Source organism: Scomber japonicus, chromosome 22 (genome assembly GCF_027409825.1).
Source record: "Scomber japonicus isolate fScoJap1 chromosome 22, fScoJap1.pri, whole genome shotgun sequence".
Taxonomy (NCBI): domain Eukaryota; kingdom Metazoa; phylum Chordata; class Actinopteri; order Scombriformes; family Scombridae; genus Scomber; species Scomber japonicus.
This window is the reverse complement of record NC_070599.1, coordinates 22,249,728-22,267,660: the sequence shown is the minus strand read 5'-3', so window position 1 is coordinate 22,267,660 and position 17,933 is coordinate 22,249,728. Positions and strand designations below refer to the sequence as shown.

General features: G+C 39.2%; 1 protein-coding gene across 1 annotated transcript in view; it reads left to right on the top strand.

Annotated features, from left to right (window-relative positions):
* The window catches only part of hdac8 (histone deacetylase 8), a 46,594-nt gene extending 33,011 nt beyond the window's left edge, over positions 1–13,583 (top strand). The window contains exon 11 of the mRNA XM_053343790.1: positions 13,349–13,583. Coding sequence (XP_053199765.1) covers positions 13,349–13,371 — 23 coding nt within the window. The 3' untranslated portion in view covers positions 13,372–13,583. The remainder of the gene's footprint in view (positions 1–13,348) is intronic.
* The last annotated feature ends 4,350 nt before the right edge of the window (positions 13,584–17,933 follow it).

The window sequence follows — 17,933 nt, the reverse complement described above, 5'->3', positions numbered from 1 at the left end:
TTTTTCTTTTTCTTTCCTTTTTCTTTTTACTGTGAATGAAGCGACTCGCTCAAGGACACCGCCACCACCACTGTTCCTTTGATTAACTTTACTCGCCCCGGATTCAAGTCGGCAACTTTTCTTTAAGCGCCCCGTGACTAATATTTCGAGGCGGTCGAGGAGGGTGATATTACACTGTCAGCTGCAGCAGAAAATGATACAGAGAGAGAGAGACCTGCAGAAAGACCCTGAGACAAGCTTCCAAGCAACTACTGAAATATAGAAGATACTGAGCCAAAGTAAGGCAATAAAAATCATATCTAGAAACCCTCTTGGAAACTTGGCAGCCATGATGATGATAATATAGTAGATAGAATATTGATTAAACTCCAAATTCATTTAGATAACATTATAATTCGAGTTCAGTAAGTGTTTCTTAGCTTCTTCAAGAAAGAAGAAAGAGACTATCTGGCCACGATTTGTAAGACCACTCATGAATTTTGTTCACTCCCAAGCTCATCAAGAGAAAATTGAGAAATTCGATGAATGCCACAAATTTGCTTAAATGTCGTAAAGTCGTTAAATCTCTTGTACATGCCTCTTCAGAGCTGATCTGTTTGTACGAGTGTGGGGCGGGGCGGCTGTGGCTCAGGAGTTAGAGAGATCGAACCGCCAATCTTCCAATTGGAGGAAGATTAGCGGTTCGATTCCCGGCTCCTCCAGTCCACATGTCGATGTGTCCTTGGGCAAGACACTTAACCCTAAATTGCTCCCGTTGCTGCGCCAACAGTGTGTGAATGAGAATGAATGGTTAAATTCCCCCTGATGAGCAGGTTGGCACCCTGCGTGGTAACTCCTGCCATCAGTGTATGAATGTGTGTGAATGGATGAATGACATGTAATGTAAAGCGCTTTGAGTGGTCGTAAAGACTAGAAAGGTGCTATATAAGTACAGTCCATTTACCATTTACCATTTATGAGTGCTTCTTGCATGAGGTCCATACTGTTTACCTTGGAGCACCCATGATCATCGGTTGCATTAGACTTTCTCATTGTCCGTCAAGTCGATGGACTGACTCTTAAAATTCCATCATAGTCATAATTATTACCGTCATAGTTGGCGGTGTGTACCATTAAAAAGCATCCAGTCTGTAGCTCTTCAACATGCTGTCAGCACCCAGATAGCGAGATGCGTTAAGTCCAGTGTGGAGGTCAACGACGATGCCCACACGCTCCGAAAGTAATGTGGGTTTTTTTTGGGGATAGATTTAGTTCCCTCCACGATGTAGTCTAATAGGTTTGCACGTCTGCCATCATGTAAAACCTCACTGAAGTTTGTCTCCTTCTCACCTGAAACATTCATCAAATCCTCTCCACTGCATGAGTCCCTCTTTCTTTCACCTTTGTTTATTAACGCTGTCACAATTACCAAACTTATATAAGTATATTTTTTGGGGCTTTTTGCCTTTATTATACAGGTTAGTAGAGAGAAACAGGAAACTGGAGGCAGAGGGGGGGGAATGACATGCAGGATAAGACCGCTCGGCGTAGGTTTCGAACCGGGGTCGCCTGCAGTGAGGACTGTAGCCTCTACACATGGGGCGGGTGCTCTACCCAGTGAGCTAAACACCGCCATTACCGAACTTTTTAAAAAAACTTCGGTCACTCAGCTATCGTGACATTTCGTGACATATGTAGCGACGGCTAAAGTCACCTAAATGATGACGCAATTCATGTTAGACCAAAGACAAGACAAGACTAGATAAAAGCTCATTAATACATGTACTCACCACCAACTGGATAGGAGTGTAAATAACTTAAAGCTACACTTGATCACACTCAATGTAGACTGTCAAAATGATGGATCAGATTTTGATTTTTCCGTCATTGTTTAAAAGATCGGAAAATATTCGGTTAACTGTAGCTTAGCCTGAGCAGGTAGGTTAAAGTTAGGAGAGGCTGAGATGATAAAATACCATCATCTCTAATGTAGTCTGTGGAAGGAGAGAGTTAGTAGCAGATTTGTTTAGTTTTTTCTCAGCTCAAGTTATTTCAGTTGAATTTTCCGGAGATTTTTGCCGACATTTCTTTAATATAATTGTTGATAAACTTCCATCTTTTTATTTTTATTTTTATTTGTTTGTTTGTTTTCTGCACACACTCCTCTGCCCACTGACCTGCTTCCTCAACATCTCCTTTTTTTTTTTTTTTTTTTTAAAGCTTTCCAGTGCCAAACAACATCTGCTTTTTATATGGGGTGGCGGCACTACACTCAGCCATAGAAGACATTATGACATGTCACAGTAGGGAAAGCGCACGTGTAAATAATAAAAAATGAACGATGAGCGAATTCCATTTAAGCTGCTTTTTTTTTTAGGGCGTGCTGTTGTTGACTCTGGCTCGCTGCAGCACTGTCACATACCGCATACCGGGGGACAGTTGAATAGAACAGACAAGACAAGGCAAATTTATCTGTAGAGCATATTTCAACAACAAGGCAATTCAAAGTGTTTTACATCAAACATAAAATCCATTAAGACAGGATATAAAAGCAACACATGGTGCAATAAAATACATTTAAATACGATTACAAGTGTTGTTTTTCTATCGAGCATACAACTTTCGTCCTCTGCCAACTTCATTCCAACTTCATTACCACAGGTTTTACACATATTTTTTGGAAATGAAACTATAGCGCTCATTTCTTAGCTCTCCTCCCAGGTCAAAATTGTAGAGCACTTTTAGAGTGTGTATATATATATATTAAGAAAGACCTTCCCATAACCCTGTATAAACTTATATTTTGATGTACAGGTAAAATATTATCTCATGCTAGACGTAAAAAAAAAAAAGGTATAATCAGAAATAAGCTAATTATTTGGTTTGGAAAGAGTCTTCTTTTTTTTTTTTTTTTCTTTTCTTAACCTTCCCGTTGACAACCCTGCAACTTTTGTCCTCCCGGGTCAATTTTGTCTGGTTTGACTGTTTATAAAGCATAAGGTATAAATTATCATCCAATTATGTTTTCACATATTTTTGGATATAGTCAATGGGCCATTTAAATGAAATGATGCCTCATTTTTGAGTTATTATTATCTCATGCTTGACGTAAAAAAAATTGTGTAATCAGCAATAAGCTAATTATTTGGTTTGGAAAGAGACTTTTTTTTAACCTTCCTGTTGTCTTCCTGTTGAAAACCGCCAACTTTTGTCCTGCCGGGTCAATTTTGTCCGGTTTGACTGTTTAAAAAGCATAATGTATAAATTATAATCAGATTCTGTGTTAGACCTTTTTAGCCAACTTCTTTCCAACTTATTACCACAGGTTTTACACATATTTTTCTCATTTAAATTCAATTATACCTCATTCTTGAGTTAACGCCTGATGTCCTGTTTGTCAATTTTGACAATAGGAGGGTTAAATTGGAAATTAAATTAAGCTAAAATAGAATAAAGACAGACAAAACAGGAGAATAAAGAAGGTACAGAGCCATCATAATGTGGTTAATAGTAACACCTGTGATTTTCCTACTATGACAAGTCAAAGTCTTTGGTCCAAAAGGCCTCTACTGTTGCAACTCAAGGCACGGACTTCAATATTGCAGCACAAACACAAGTGTTACATGCTGTGTGGTGGCCGTTAATAAAGCACTGCTTTAACTGAGTTTGATTTGATCTCTGGTGCCTTTATTAGTATACTTTTGTTGAGTTGTTTTGCTCGTTACTTCCCTCACTCCTAGACATAATCGGGGTCGTAACAACCAGTAAAAGACACTATCGGCACATTACAATAATTCCCAAGGGCGATTAAACACGGATTGCATGAGTGCACCGACGGTTAGATTGTGCTCGAACGCCCGTCAAAGCTAATATTCAACACACAGAGAGGGAAACTGAACAGTGCAGCTTTTGTGACGTTCGGCTTTTACTGTCAGAACTACGATGACAACGAGGTGGGACCAGTGAGGAAGATGTTTAAAAAATGCTCAGTTGGAACGAGAAAATACCAAAAAAAAAAACCCAAAACTGTGATTAACTCAAACAGAATGAGTCATTTTACTGCTGCAAATGACAAAAAATGACAAAAAATGACAAAAGCAAATCGCCTCCCGTTGGGTGTAAGAGGCGGTTTATCCTAACAGCATTACGTTCAGCCTCTTTGAAAAACTCCAGGTCACATCAAATCAGGGGAACAGGAGTTTATTTGCCGAAATTCAGTTGGTCTGTTGGCTCGCATTAAATCATCACAACCGGAGGGGCTGAAAGTATCGCTGGTTTCCAGTCATACGGCTTTTATTAGGGGCAACAGAGGGAAACGGGTGGATGAACGGACGCATGGATGGAGGGAATAAAAAAGGGAGGAGGGATGAATTACAGACAAGCCAAAAAAAGATGGAGAGAAAAACGCGGGGGGAAAATTGTGCGTTTGGGTTGCCGCGTCCCATCTGCTTCTCCTCTCTCTTTTTATCAGATCTCTTGTTCTCTTTTCTTTTGTACTTCAATTGTAGGGAGAGAAAAAAAAAGAAAACAACCAAAAAAAATCAATTGAAACACAACAAAAAAAAAAAAATCAAAGTAGATTTACTTGTGTAATGTTTAATTATTGATAGGATGCATTTGATTTTACGGCTTTCAAGCATCACAATATGTTAAAAATCTTGTGTAACTTCCAATTTTTCACCACCTTATATATGAATCATTGGGATTTTTTGCCCCACTTCCCTTTTTCCTTCCTTGCATCCACTTCTTTCCTCTTTTTCTTCAGTCCTAGTTTCAACCTGTCACATCTGTTTTACGTCCTTACTCTCTCTTTCTTTCTTTTAGTTCTTCTTTCTTTTTTTCCTCTCTCTCTCTCTCTCTGGGTTTCTTTTTCTTCTGTATACCAACATAATGCACTCTGTCATGTCTCATTTAGTTAAAAACTGCTTCTTTTTCTCTCTTTTTTTTTTTTAACTAAACAAGTTTTGTCACAAAGCAGGTTTTTTCTTTTTACGACACAACAAACAACCAAACCAAAAACCTCAACGAGTAGTGAGGGTATCATAATTTTTCAATTCTGGAAAAAAAGCAAGAGGGTTTTTTAAATGTCTCTGTCTCTGATTAAAGAAAGACCCACCTACATGTTTGCTAACTTAACTAATGCACACACACACCAATCCAGAGTGCACACACACCACACACACACACCTCCAGGCAAACATATCCACATGACATCATTGTGGGGTGGATAACCGTTTCTCTGGTTTGGAAACAAAGTCCTGCTTATAAACACTGGTTTCCCTGAGAAACTGGGCGAGTGTGTGTGTGTGTGTGTGTGTGTGTGTGTGTGTGTGTGTGTTTGCCCACATCTGCTTTGTCTGCTGGCATGAATGAACCGTAAAGATCTGAATCTTAAAGTGATAATCCCCCTCCTGCCCCCCCACCCAAAAAAAAGTCCTTTCATTTTTCACCATGTGTTGTGTCCCTCCCGATCCCATAAGTTAAACTGACACAATATTCATAGTTACACAATATGTACTTGTTTTATTTTGACATTTAGTGCTTAAAAAATAATTTCACGTTATTATACGAGCAGGAAACAATGCAAGAAATACACAAAATATTTTACTTGGTACGTTTGTATTTTCCTCAGATTACCACTGTTGGGGCAAATGTTTTGGCCTTATTGCTGCACCAGAGGAAAAACCACATTTATTATTATCATTATATTATTATTGCATGTAGCTTGGCTCTAACGCTGCGTTCCTTTTAACCTCGGAGTTGGGAATGATGTCGTGTTCCAGTTCAACAAGTCAGAAAACCAATTCTAGCCAGGTTAGCCATTGATGGCCATTACCAGTCAATAAATACGCTTAACAGTGTATTTCGCCTATACAATCGCCATAGTAACATGTCCACATATAGAAGTCGGACTGCGCTGTGTGTATGACTGATTTTAATGAGACACAAATAAGACAAAACTGCTAATGAACAGGATACTACTACAACTTTTACCCTATTGATGCAAAAGGCTACTATCATGGATTTTGAGGTCGGGGCTGGTGACGTTCTTCCGATCTTCCAAGTCGGAAATCTGACTTCAGGGGTCATTCAGGTTGAAATTTCCAACTGGAATTTCGGAAATTCTGATTTCCAAGTACAACTGTAATGCTCGTGTCGTCTATAGCATCAATTTGTTTGCATCCAATGAGTCTTCAACACAACATACCTCTGTGTCTGTGAACTGCCGACTGTTTACAGACTCATCTACCACAAAAACGTTAAAACTTTACAATGTTATTATCGATGTCAGCCTCAAACATCCAGTATGAAGTTGGCCTACAATGACCATCAAGGACAACTGATTATGTTAATGTTGCTTTGGATTGATACAATATTTATGTTTCATGGATTTTGAGGTCGGGGCTGGCGAGGGTTTTCTAATCTTCCATGTCTGAAAACTTGGGGTGATTCAGGTTGAAATTTCCCACTGGAATTTCGGAAATTCTGACATTGGAGTACAATTGGAACGCACCATTAGCTCTGATATTACCAAGAAACACATACAGTTGACTTTAATTGCTGACTGTGTGATGGAAATTTCCTGCCTTTGTGGTGTTGCCTATAGCAACAATTTGTTTGTATCCAGTGAGTCTTCAACATATGTGGCTCCATGTCGGTGAGATATGTAAATAGGCAACTGTTTACTGACTCGTCTACCACAATAATATCATAAGTTAATACTTAATATAGTAGTAATAATGATAATACTAATATTACTAAATAAAAGTTAAAGCTTTGTAATGTCAGCCTCATAACTCCAGTATCAAGTTGGCCTACATTGACCATCAAGGACATTATTATTGATTATGATAATGTTGCTTTGGATTGGTATGATGTTTATGCTTCATGGATGTTTAGCCTTTAGTAAAACTACAGTATCAGTCAGACTTTTACACTCATCTACTCATTCAAGGGTTTTTATTTCTTAATTTATTGTTTTTACTATTTTCTGCATTGTGGGACAACACTGAAAATATCAAAACTATGAAATACGAAATATATATTAACCCAAAAAAGTGTTCAACAAACCCAAAAATATGTTTTATATTTTAAATTCCTGATAGTAACCACTGTTTGCCTCGATGACAGCTTTACACACTGTTGGCTTCATGAGCTCCTCACCTGGAACGCTTTCAGCCAAGTAAAACAGGTGTGCCTTATCTAAAGTTATGCTGCTGCCTTGGCCACATCGTCTCCCTGGCAAAAGAGTCTTAACTGAGCTTAACTGCTTATAGATATAATATATTTTTATAATATATGATATAAATAAATTCATATCATATTGGAGTTACTGTAATAATGATCCATTTCTAACTTGCACTGCTTGAAAACCAAATAGACGTCCACCGCTTTCTTCTTTCAGGGTAATTAGAAACACATTTAATAGACACACAAACTATGTTTAACCCCAAACTCACCAAGCACTCAAATATCCTGATATGTCCGACAATCTGAGTGTTCACAGATCACCATTTATACCATCTGTGCCACATGATGGGAATGCTGCTTGGCTTTACTTTTAACTGAATACCAACATTACTAATCCTATTTCTCTCTCTCTCTTTTATCTCCATCTTTCTTCCTCTAGCACACTTTGTAATAAGATAACATTTTGCATGTATGAGTTATTAAGTTTGAGTGCTAATATCAGCATTTAACCTTTTTAGTTGAACTTAAGTGCAGTTTTTGACCTCCTTGTGACACCTTAAGTCCAGATGAAACAGCATTTAGAGAGTATCTAACTACTGTCTATCTAACTAATGATGGATAAATGTCATGATATTATTGGTTAACATTGGTTGGATAAAGCTTACATAAGCACACATCATATTTTATTTTGCTTGGATTGGATTTTGATGGAAGAATAGAAAAAAAAGGCATATAGTATATTGTTTAATAGGTGCACAATATGACTGAGGATATTATCTAAAATGGTTAAAAAGGCACTTTTTCATCTCTTTATTGAAAAGTCGAGATTGCTCAAAAGTGATTAAAGAGCCTTTATTGACTAGTCAAGTTCAAGTAAAAAAACAAACATGTTTCTTTCAAAGCATTAGAAATAATTTGTCTTTTGTCATTGTTTTACTATTAACTGGTCAGTCAATAGATTGTCAGTAAACATATGTGATAGGATAAACAGATGATTGTTAAATAAGGCAGATCAAAAATGTTTCCTTTTAAGGGTGAAGTTACTCATTCTTTCTCTTCTGTTTCTCTCCGCACGCTCTGGCTCGTTAAACGTCTGTAATTAATTGAAATGTGATTTTTATTAGGTGATGATCAGAGGCTGCAGCAGCTGTCCGGCTGTTTGTGTATTCACTACCCCGTGTTTACGAGACTCTGGTAGCGTGATTTCCATGGGGACCTTTGTGTGTGTGTGTGTGTGTGTGTGTGTGTGTGTGAATATAAACTCCCAGCCTTTCTACGCAACTGTACTTTATCTTTGGGTGTGTGTATGTGTGTGTGTGCGTCAGCCTGGAAATATGGCAGCATCTTTACATCCTGCTCCTCTTGCTCGTTAATCTTCCACTGCGCTGACGACATGCTTGTCCTGTCACACAAACACACACACACATACACACACACACACAATAAAACAATACACACACACACACACACACACACACACACACACACACACTCAGGACACAAAACAGGCCACATTCACCAAAGAGATATGTACAAATTTCAAGCTGGAGCAAGAGAAAATGAGGAAAAAATACCACCTAAGAAATATACCCGCGCAGTTATAAAACCCACCCACAGATGCTGTGATAGATTAACATTTGCAGGTAGTAAATATCTGAGCCCCCCGTGGACGCTCGTCACTTTACCAGAATTTACTGTCTACATCTGGAAAGCAGAGAGAAGCAGAGAGAGAGAGAGAGGAGAAATGAGAGGGGAAACAGAGGCAGCCTGCAACTTTTTTTTCCATTGTTATTAATAATATTGTTCAATTCATTGTAAAATTCAATCTTCAAATTCTAGCTGTCTAAACCTCAAAGATTGTTTGATTTACAGTGAGATAAAACCCAAAAAAGCATAAAATCATCATATTTGAGAAGCTGTAACCAAAAACTGGCCTTTTCTTGTTGATAAATGACCAAATTTAAAAAATATGCATGACTTTCTATCAATTAATCAACTATTTCAGCACTTAAAAAAAAAAGAAACAAAGAGTGAGAGTGAGACAAATTTCCCTGTTAGTTATCTTTCAGTCAGTGCTGCTGCTGCTGCTGCTGCTGTACAGTCTGTTTTCCACTCCGCTTTTCCAGTTTTTTGCACACATCATGATTTTTATAGAGACTTCTACCCTTGTCACAGCGGAGACATTTTGCAGTGTTTGCAGCCGTTGCCCCAGAGACCCAGTCAGCAACTATCTGTTCTTAGTTGCCTTTTTTTGGTTAGTCTTTAAAAAAAAAAAAAAAAAAAAGTTAATGTATGAAATGTGAGCGATCGTCCAAAAACTCTGCTGGAGCTGTTTACATACTGCTAACAAGTATTCAGCCCAAAAGGAATCAATTGTGTAGCTGTGTTTGTAATTATGGTTCATAAAAAATGCATTTCTGGTGCACAAACAGTCCAAATTATGCTCCTTTTTTAGGCCCTTTTAATGTGAAGCACGTTGAGCTGCATCTCGTGTATGAAAGGTGCTCTACTAATGAAAATATTATTATTATTATTATTATTATTATTATTATATAAAATGATGTGGCATAGGGAAGAAAAATCACTATGAGAACAGATGTATGTGTCCTCCAGAGCGTACCAGCTAACTTTGTGGAGTGGTAAAAGTTAAGTTGGCCAAAAAACAAACAAACAGTGAATTAGGATTTGATTATACTAAACAAATTGGTGTGATGCTGATTTTTAGACAAATTTAGTGTCACAAAAACTTACCAAGTACAATATATTAGTTTAACTCTGGGGTGTCAAACTCACTTCAGTTCGGAGTCCAATTTGAGCTTGAGTGGACAGGACCACTAAAGCCATTGCGTAACAACCTATAAATTATGTATTATATCTATATATATATAATACATACTATAACTTTACTATGATAAACTGTCTAGGAGATCACTGGTAAGAAATACTGATAAAATGTGTCCAAGCCCCCCTGAGGAATAATTTCTCCTTCAAATCTGAATCATACTGCAAGCCAATTATTGAGATGGACCTTGACTGTGAATGGAAAGTGAAAACAAGTGAGAATAGCGTGTTTTATTTAAGAAAGTCACTTTTCACACATTGCAAAGTTATCCAGAGGGCTGAATTGGGCCCCTTGGTGGGCCAGTTCTAGTTATATAATATACTAATATATTAATGTATTAGTCTAACTCAAGGGTGTGAAACTCATTTTAGTTCGGAGTCCAATTGGATCTGGAGTGAGCCAGACCAGTAAAACCATTGCATAATAACCTATAAATGATGTATTATATATATATAATACATACTATAACTTCACTATGATAAGTTAGGGCTAAACTGGTAAGAGATACTGATAAAATGTGTCCAAGTCAAGCCAGTTCTGGTTCTGGTATGTTTGACGCCCCTGCTTTAAAGTCTCCTTAAAACACAGTACAAAACACTTTACAATAAGTCTACCCTTATAAAGGATTAATAAATGGCTGTAAGTGAGTTATTAATTAGATTGTAAACACTTCATAAACCATTAATTAACAGTTGTAAATGACTGTGGACCAAATTGGACCCATGGGGTTCAGCCGGTTCAGACCGTATGTTTGATACCCCTGTTCAAACTGCATAAGACTCGGTTCTCCACACTTTTACACGAACTGATACTGTTGAGAATGTATGAAATGCATAGTTTACAAGAAGCCAACAAAATGCTTAAAAAAAAGAAAAGAAAAAGTAGAAGATAAATGGTTGAAATGTCCAGTTTCTGGTTCCACACGTGGTTTGGAGTATGCATGCAAACATGGCAGGCCGCTGAAAGAAAGAAAAATGAAACATCGGGATAACCAACTGTTTTCTGTGGACGCACAAACACCACAGATCCAAAGCAGCCGACGTGCTCTTGTTTCTCTGCGGTGAAATACCAAGCGGACATTTTTCATGAAACCAAACCATCATGTTGACGCTATGCAGGGAATGCATTCAGTAATTTAAAGCTTTATCAAAAGCCAGAAGTAGTGCACGTAGACTCAATGATATGATGAGGAAGGCGTTTACTACAATATCAATAATGATTTTATGCAACTTATTTTATCCTCCTTTTAGGCCTTTTTAATGTGAAGCACTTGGTTTATGTAATTTATATGTATTATTATTTTCTCTACTACTTGCAACCAGGCAAGGAGTTCTGGTCCTCTGAAATGAAGCCAACGCGGAAGTAACTTAGAGCTGCATTCTATCAAAAGGCCACCAGGGGGCGACCGTCTCTATACAAGTCAATGGAGAATTCACCAACTTCTCACTTGATTTCTAACCTCAGTAAACGTTTTCAAAATGTGTTTATGGTCTCAATCGCTAGTTTAAAGCCTTCTTCAATGCAGTATGATGTTCATTTGGGACATTTTGGCCTCCCTGATTTTATATGTGACGATAAAGCAGGGTATGCATTAGGGCGTGGCTACGTCCTGATTGACAGGTTGATTGACCGATGTCCTCGAGATCCAGCCCTCGCAACCATAACATAACCATGGCTTCCTTCTACTTGTTTTTATTCTCATTTACAATTTACAGCGCAGTGGAAACAGATTCCAGGACAGAGTTATTTACCTTTAATTCCAAATAAATATGTAACCCTTAAAATTGAGATTATCTCCTATGTAGACGATACAGTTGTTTATCTAAAGGAGACAATCCCTCACCCAATGCTCAGCGACAGTTCACTAAGCTGTATGGAGGTCGAGATAGTGCATCTGGCTCATATGTGACTCCTCCTGAGTTGCAGTATTAGATGATATATGAGTAAAAGATGATGATGGTACTTCTGTGTAACATCTGTGTCCTCAATGGTTCCACAAGTTCCTCAAAATTGAGATCATCTTCTATGTAGACGATAGAGTTGTTAATCTAAAGTAGACGATTGTGTAATGAATGTTCCCCGCCAATGCTACGTCCTCTCGTTGTTCCTGCTCTTCCCGAAAATGATTTAATGGCCCTCGACTTTAAGAAAACAGTGCCACCAGCTGTTTATCTGAATGAACTAACTCCCAATTCTCTGCAGTGGATGGAAAATTGCCTTAATTTCAAACTTTTCTTTCTCCCAAGTGTTCTGGAAATGTGGTTAAAATTCGATCTAAATTTGGACGGTAACCCAACTATTAAAATGAATGATGATGTTAAAACTGCCAGATTAACCTTCTCGAGGATACAAACAGAGCGCAAACAGAGAGAGAAAGAGAAAGAGAGAGAGAGAGGGAATGATCCTGAAAACACATGGAAGCATTAAAACAGATTGTTGTTTTTTTTTCCAGTGCGGTCGTTGATAAAGCTGCTGTTGTTGTTGTCGCTACAGGCAGAACATGACAGGACTCCACTGACAGCTCCACAATAGCCAACAAACAGGACATCCTCCCCTCACTGCGTCAGGGCAATTACTCATCCACTGACTCTCTGTGTGTGTGTGTGTGTGTGTGTGTGTGTGTGTGTGTGTGTGTGTGTGTGTGTGTGTGTGTGTGTGTGTGTGTGTGTGCAAAATGTTTATTTTTCTCAATCAGCCAATTTAACATAACAATAGGGGAAACAAAGCAGCATTGTCTGCAGCGTAACATATAAAGTAAACGGATGACTAGACTTTATAATGCAGCTATTGTGTCAAAGCCTCGTGTGTGTGTGAGTGTGTGTGTGTGTCTATGTGTGTCTATGTGTGTCTATGTGTTTATGTGTGTGTGTGTGTGTCAGACATGGAAACCAATCCGTGTCTTCATGCAAATGAACCTGCTGTGTTGCTTAACGTTGTCATTTCCATATCAATTCCCCTCCTTTTTTGCATGCTTGTATTTCCTCGGGATCGACGGGGCTTACCTCGGCCAGATGTTATTTTGCATTTTCATTGGCACAAGTGTTGTGTGTGTGTGTGTGGGTGTGTGTGTGTGTGTGTGTCTCCTTCATACCGCTTCCATCTTTGGTTTGGTTTGTCTTGGTGTCTCATATGTGTATTTAGCCTCGTTTTTGTATCCCACTTGATGTGATGATTTTGACCCTTTTCCTTGTCAGTCCTCCCCTTGTTTGTGTGTGTTTGGATGTATGTGTGTGTTCACCCATGAACCCCCCAACACCCCCCCCCTCCTCCTCCTCCTCCGCCACCACCACCACCACCAACCCTCCTCTCATTTCTCTCTCTCTCTCTTGTTTACAGGGAATTTAAAGAATGTGGTTTAGGAGCCGGCAGCCTCAGCCTCCTCCACACACACTCACACATAGCCACACATACACCATGTTTCCAAACCTGGTCGACGCTCGGCGGCTTTAATGAAGACAATATGGAGCGGACCCCTTCGGCCCCGAGGCACGGAGCGAACGAGTGTGGGATGAAGGGAGGAAAAAAAAAAAAGAAAACGAGAGAGAAAGAGAGAGAGAGGGTTTTGGAAAACATTAGCTGAGTGTTTCCAGGGGAAAAGAGTTTAACAAGCGGAGAGAGGGGTGGAGGGGGGGGGGGGGGCGGGGGGGTGATGTGGTTGCTGTACAATGTTCACTGTTTTTAATCCTTTGTTGTTTTTTTTAGTGAAAAGTTATGTGTGAATGAGAGAGTGTGTGTTCAGTTCAGTGTGTGTATGTAACAGAATTGCGGCAGGTTTTTACAGTCGGTGCGTTCGGTATTTTATCAGAGGATGCGTTTGTGTGTGTGCATCCTATCAGTCGGGACGTTTTTCAACTTAAACGAAAAAACAGACTTTTTCAGGTGTCAGGTTTCACTTTTCACCGTGGTGGTGCTGCTGCTGTGATTTCACCCTCTTGAGAGCAAGATAAGCACTAAAACAGACAAAAAAAAAAAAAAATGTCACTGAAACTCCCCTTCAGCAAGGTTCCCAAAAAATGCCTCGTTATACATACATATATATACTAGTCTCAAGAAGTATGTGAAATGAATTGCACAAGTCTCGAGAATACACTTGGAAAGTTTACAAATAAACAGTCTGGAAAAGTTTGGAAAATAGCTGGTTACAGATTTTTAGAAGTCTTATTTGCTCCGCCACATTGTTGTGACCCCTGGGCAAAAATCTGCAAATTAAACATCTGGATAGAGTTTGTTATTTTAAACGGAAAAAATGCAGGGAAAGTTAAAATGTTGTGTGTGTATGTGTGCGTATGTGTGTGTGGGTTTTTTTTTTTTTCTCCCCATAGACACACAAAATGATTACATGAACATTAAGAAGGTTTTTTTACATAGAAATAGCAATCCCACAACAATCTGGCTTTTTATTAGGGGTCAAATATGGCTACCGCTTGAAGTACTTCCACTTCTACTCCGGTTTATCACTTGAAACATTGAATGAATTCGTGGGAATCTGTGGGAAAAGTAGAACACCAAAATGGAAAATGTATAAGAACCCAATGTGCAGTATATCTGGTTATTCTCTTACAGAAATAAACAAACATAATATCCACTCTAGCTTCCTTTAAAAGGAGCCATAATGTTCCCAGATGTTCTGTAAAGGTATAGGAAACAATTGCCTTCTTTTTTTTTTTTTTTTGTCGGTTTTAACAGATTCTTCACAGATGGGGACGAAATCTTATCAAATAGGGGTCAACTGTGGTCCTTGATGTGATCAAATTTGAGAACCACCACTCTAATGAAACTCCAAGCTGATGTACGTGTTGTTTATTGACATTGACAACCAAACCAACAAGCAGCATTAAACTCTACTTTTGATACCACTTACTTACTCTCCACTCTGAGATCTCCAGAAACGCTAGTTAGTGGAGCTTAAGTAAAGTCTTCAAACTATCTCACTTGTAGGGGGAATGCCCATTGGTCTGAAAGGCCCATTATGCCGAAACCCCAATTGTTCCAAAAAATGTCCCATTGAATCTAAAGTCCTTTAGTCCGGCGGTCCATTATCCTGAAGACAAACGCCCATTTTCTCCAACAATACACAGTCTGGAGTTGTTGGTGTTCAGTAATGCCGATCCCGTCCATAGTGCTGAATTGATACTACCATACCACTACCAGTTAATATGCACTAAAACACAACATCTTTGCATTTATACTTCATAATAAACAAAGATATTAAGGAGGGAAAAACTCCAGGAGAGCTCAGTTTTGGAGGACCAGGCCTTCAGAGTGGTGAGCTTTTGTTTTGAGGATAAAGGGCTTTTGGACTATTGGGGTTTCCATCCAATAGGAAGTGATTGGGACTATTGGGGTTTCCATCCAATAGGAAGTGATTGGGACTATTGGGCTTTCCATACGATAGGAAGTGATTGGGACTATTGGGCTTTCCATCCAATGGGAAGTGATTGGGACTATTGGGCTTTCCATCCAACAGGAAGTGATTGGGACTATTGGGCTTTCCATCCAACAGGAAGTGATTGGGACGATTGGGGTTTCCATCCAATAGGAAGTGATTGGGACTATTGGGCTTTCCATCCAACAGGAAGTGATTGGGACTATTGGGGTTTGCATCCAACAGGAAGTGATTGGGACTATTGGGCTTTCCATCCAACAGGAAGTGATTGGGACTATTGGGGTTTCCATCCAACAGGAAGTGATTGGGACTATTGGGGTTTCGGAATAATGAAGCTAACTAAAATCATTTTCAGGCATCATAGGAGCTGCAAGCGATACGTTTTGGTTAATATTAGCGTTAAATATCTTTACATTCCAACAGCCATCACTGATATGGAGTGTTAGGTCTTTAATGTGAGTCCAGTCCTCTCTGTTGAATGACTTTAACTGTTTTCAACCCGCTTTTACTCCTCTTCTCCTATACCGGTCTGTGAAGAAGAACAATTTTAGGAGAGACAGGTTAGTGTTTCAGGCACCGGTACTGACCATCAGCGGTTCGTGACAGCCGGTTTTTAAAGCATTAAACCCGAAGCTCAAGGAGAGAAAGCCTTAAGGATTAGTTGCTCTCCATCGTTCATGCAGCTGTACGTTCATGTAGCGGAGACTATGACGATATCGCTTACAGCTCCTTTAAAAAATCACATTCATCTTTTATTTTTCTTGAAAATTTAAAAAACAACATAAAAACTAAAATAATATCCTGCCTTGTATCTTTTAAATAAGCTGCTGACCAGAAGAAAAAAAACACTTTTAAAGCTAAGTAACAAAGCAAAATGTTTTTCAGTGTGTGTATATATGTGTCCGCAGATTCATCATTAGATATCTTAAAATTGACTCCAGAAGAGAGAGAGATTTGAAGAATTTAAAAGAAGTCATGTATGTAGTGTTTAGTTTTTTCTTTCTTTTTCATGTTTTTTTTTGTTACCCAGAATGATTTTTTTTTTTTTTAAACACACACAGTTGGGATGTTTTGATGTACATACCACGGGGCGTTTGCCGAAATAAAAGACAGGAGAACCATGTTGTTGTCATGTGTCCCTTTTTTTTTTTGCAGTGTTTTTAAGCTTTGATTTATGCAGTGTGGGCCAGTTAATAGAGGCTTTAATGGAGAGCGTTTGAAAGAGGAACCACAAATGTCTGGCAGTTTCCCTTAGAGGTGATGTTCCTTAAATTAATGGCCTGGAAATTCACACCAAATGTAGGAGTCACCACTCAAGAGCTGGCTGGCATGTGCTGAACAGAAGTGAACTGAGCGAGTGTGTGTGTGTGTGTGTGTGTGTGTGTGTGTGTGTGTAAGAGAGAGAGGATTCCCTGTGATCTTTATGAACACTGCTGCGGTCACCTCGGCGGTTTGAGCCCAATGTAGCCGAAGCAAATGAAACTCATTACACCGTTTACGAGTTCGGAAAAGGAGAGACGATTGAAATTGTATCTCATAAACTTGGGGAGGGAGGGTTAAGGGTGTGGAGTGGAGTGGGGCGGTGGGGTTTTAACGCGGTACCGTGCAGCGGCTGTAAACATGAGAAACGTGAGAGACTTGTGTGTGTTTATGTAGTTTTCTTTTCTCCACGGAGTCAAATTAGAAAAACTCTGAGGCCCCTCGAGAGGATTCAGGGCACCGCTGGAATCCCTGGATTGCATTTTCACAAAAAGCAAAAGGCGAGATCAGGTTCCGTCGTGACCCGTGCAAAACCCCTTTTTTTCGGGGTCTTTTTAGTTGTTTACGGTTGGAAATGTAGCCAAGTAAAACTGAAAAAGTATCAAAAAAGCATCAAAAGCGACGGAGCTCTGTCGCCAATGATTTGTTGTTTGTGCGTGTTTTCTAATACCAAAACTTTCCCATGTCATCAGTCTCTCTCGCTTTAAAACACTGGACCAACATGATTATGTCACATGCTGAGTCTCAAATCTCATACTTCTGTTAGGACACTGTGCACATTATGTACTTGTGTGGTGTGCACATTTCGACAGGTTTGTTTTGTCTCAAATCAAACACAGCCGTTGCACACTTAGCAGAAATTAGCTAGTTAGCAAGCTAGTGTTATTGTTCGTGGTACTAAATCATTACAGACTGTTAAATTAACCCAATATACCTGCTGATGGCTTATATGTGACAACAGTATAGTGGTGCTTAGTGTAGAATTTATATTTGTATAATATGGTGATGTTCACTGTAGTTACAAAGTCCTTGGCCACCACTTCCTGTTTGAAAAGCGGTCCCTCCTCTTCTGCTACGGAGCCAAGATGGCGATTATTGAGGGCAAGAAGTGTCTCAAGTTTTGGACCATTTTGAGTGAAACCATCGAGGTTTCCATAGTGCTGCATGTCTCCATACTATACTGTTTCCATGCACTCAAAATATTAACTTTAACCCTCCTGTTGGCCCGAGGGTCAAGGAAGGAAGGGAGGAAGGCCGGGGAAAAGGAGGGAGAGA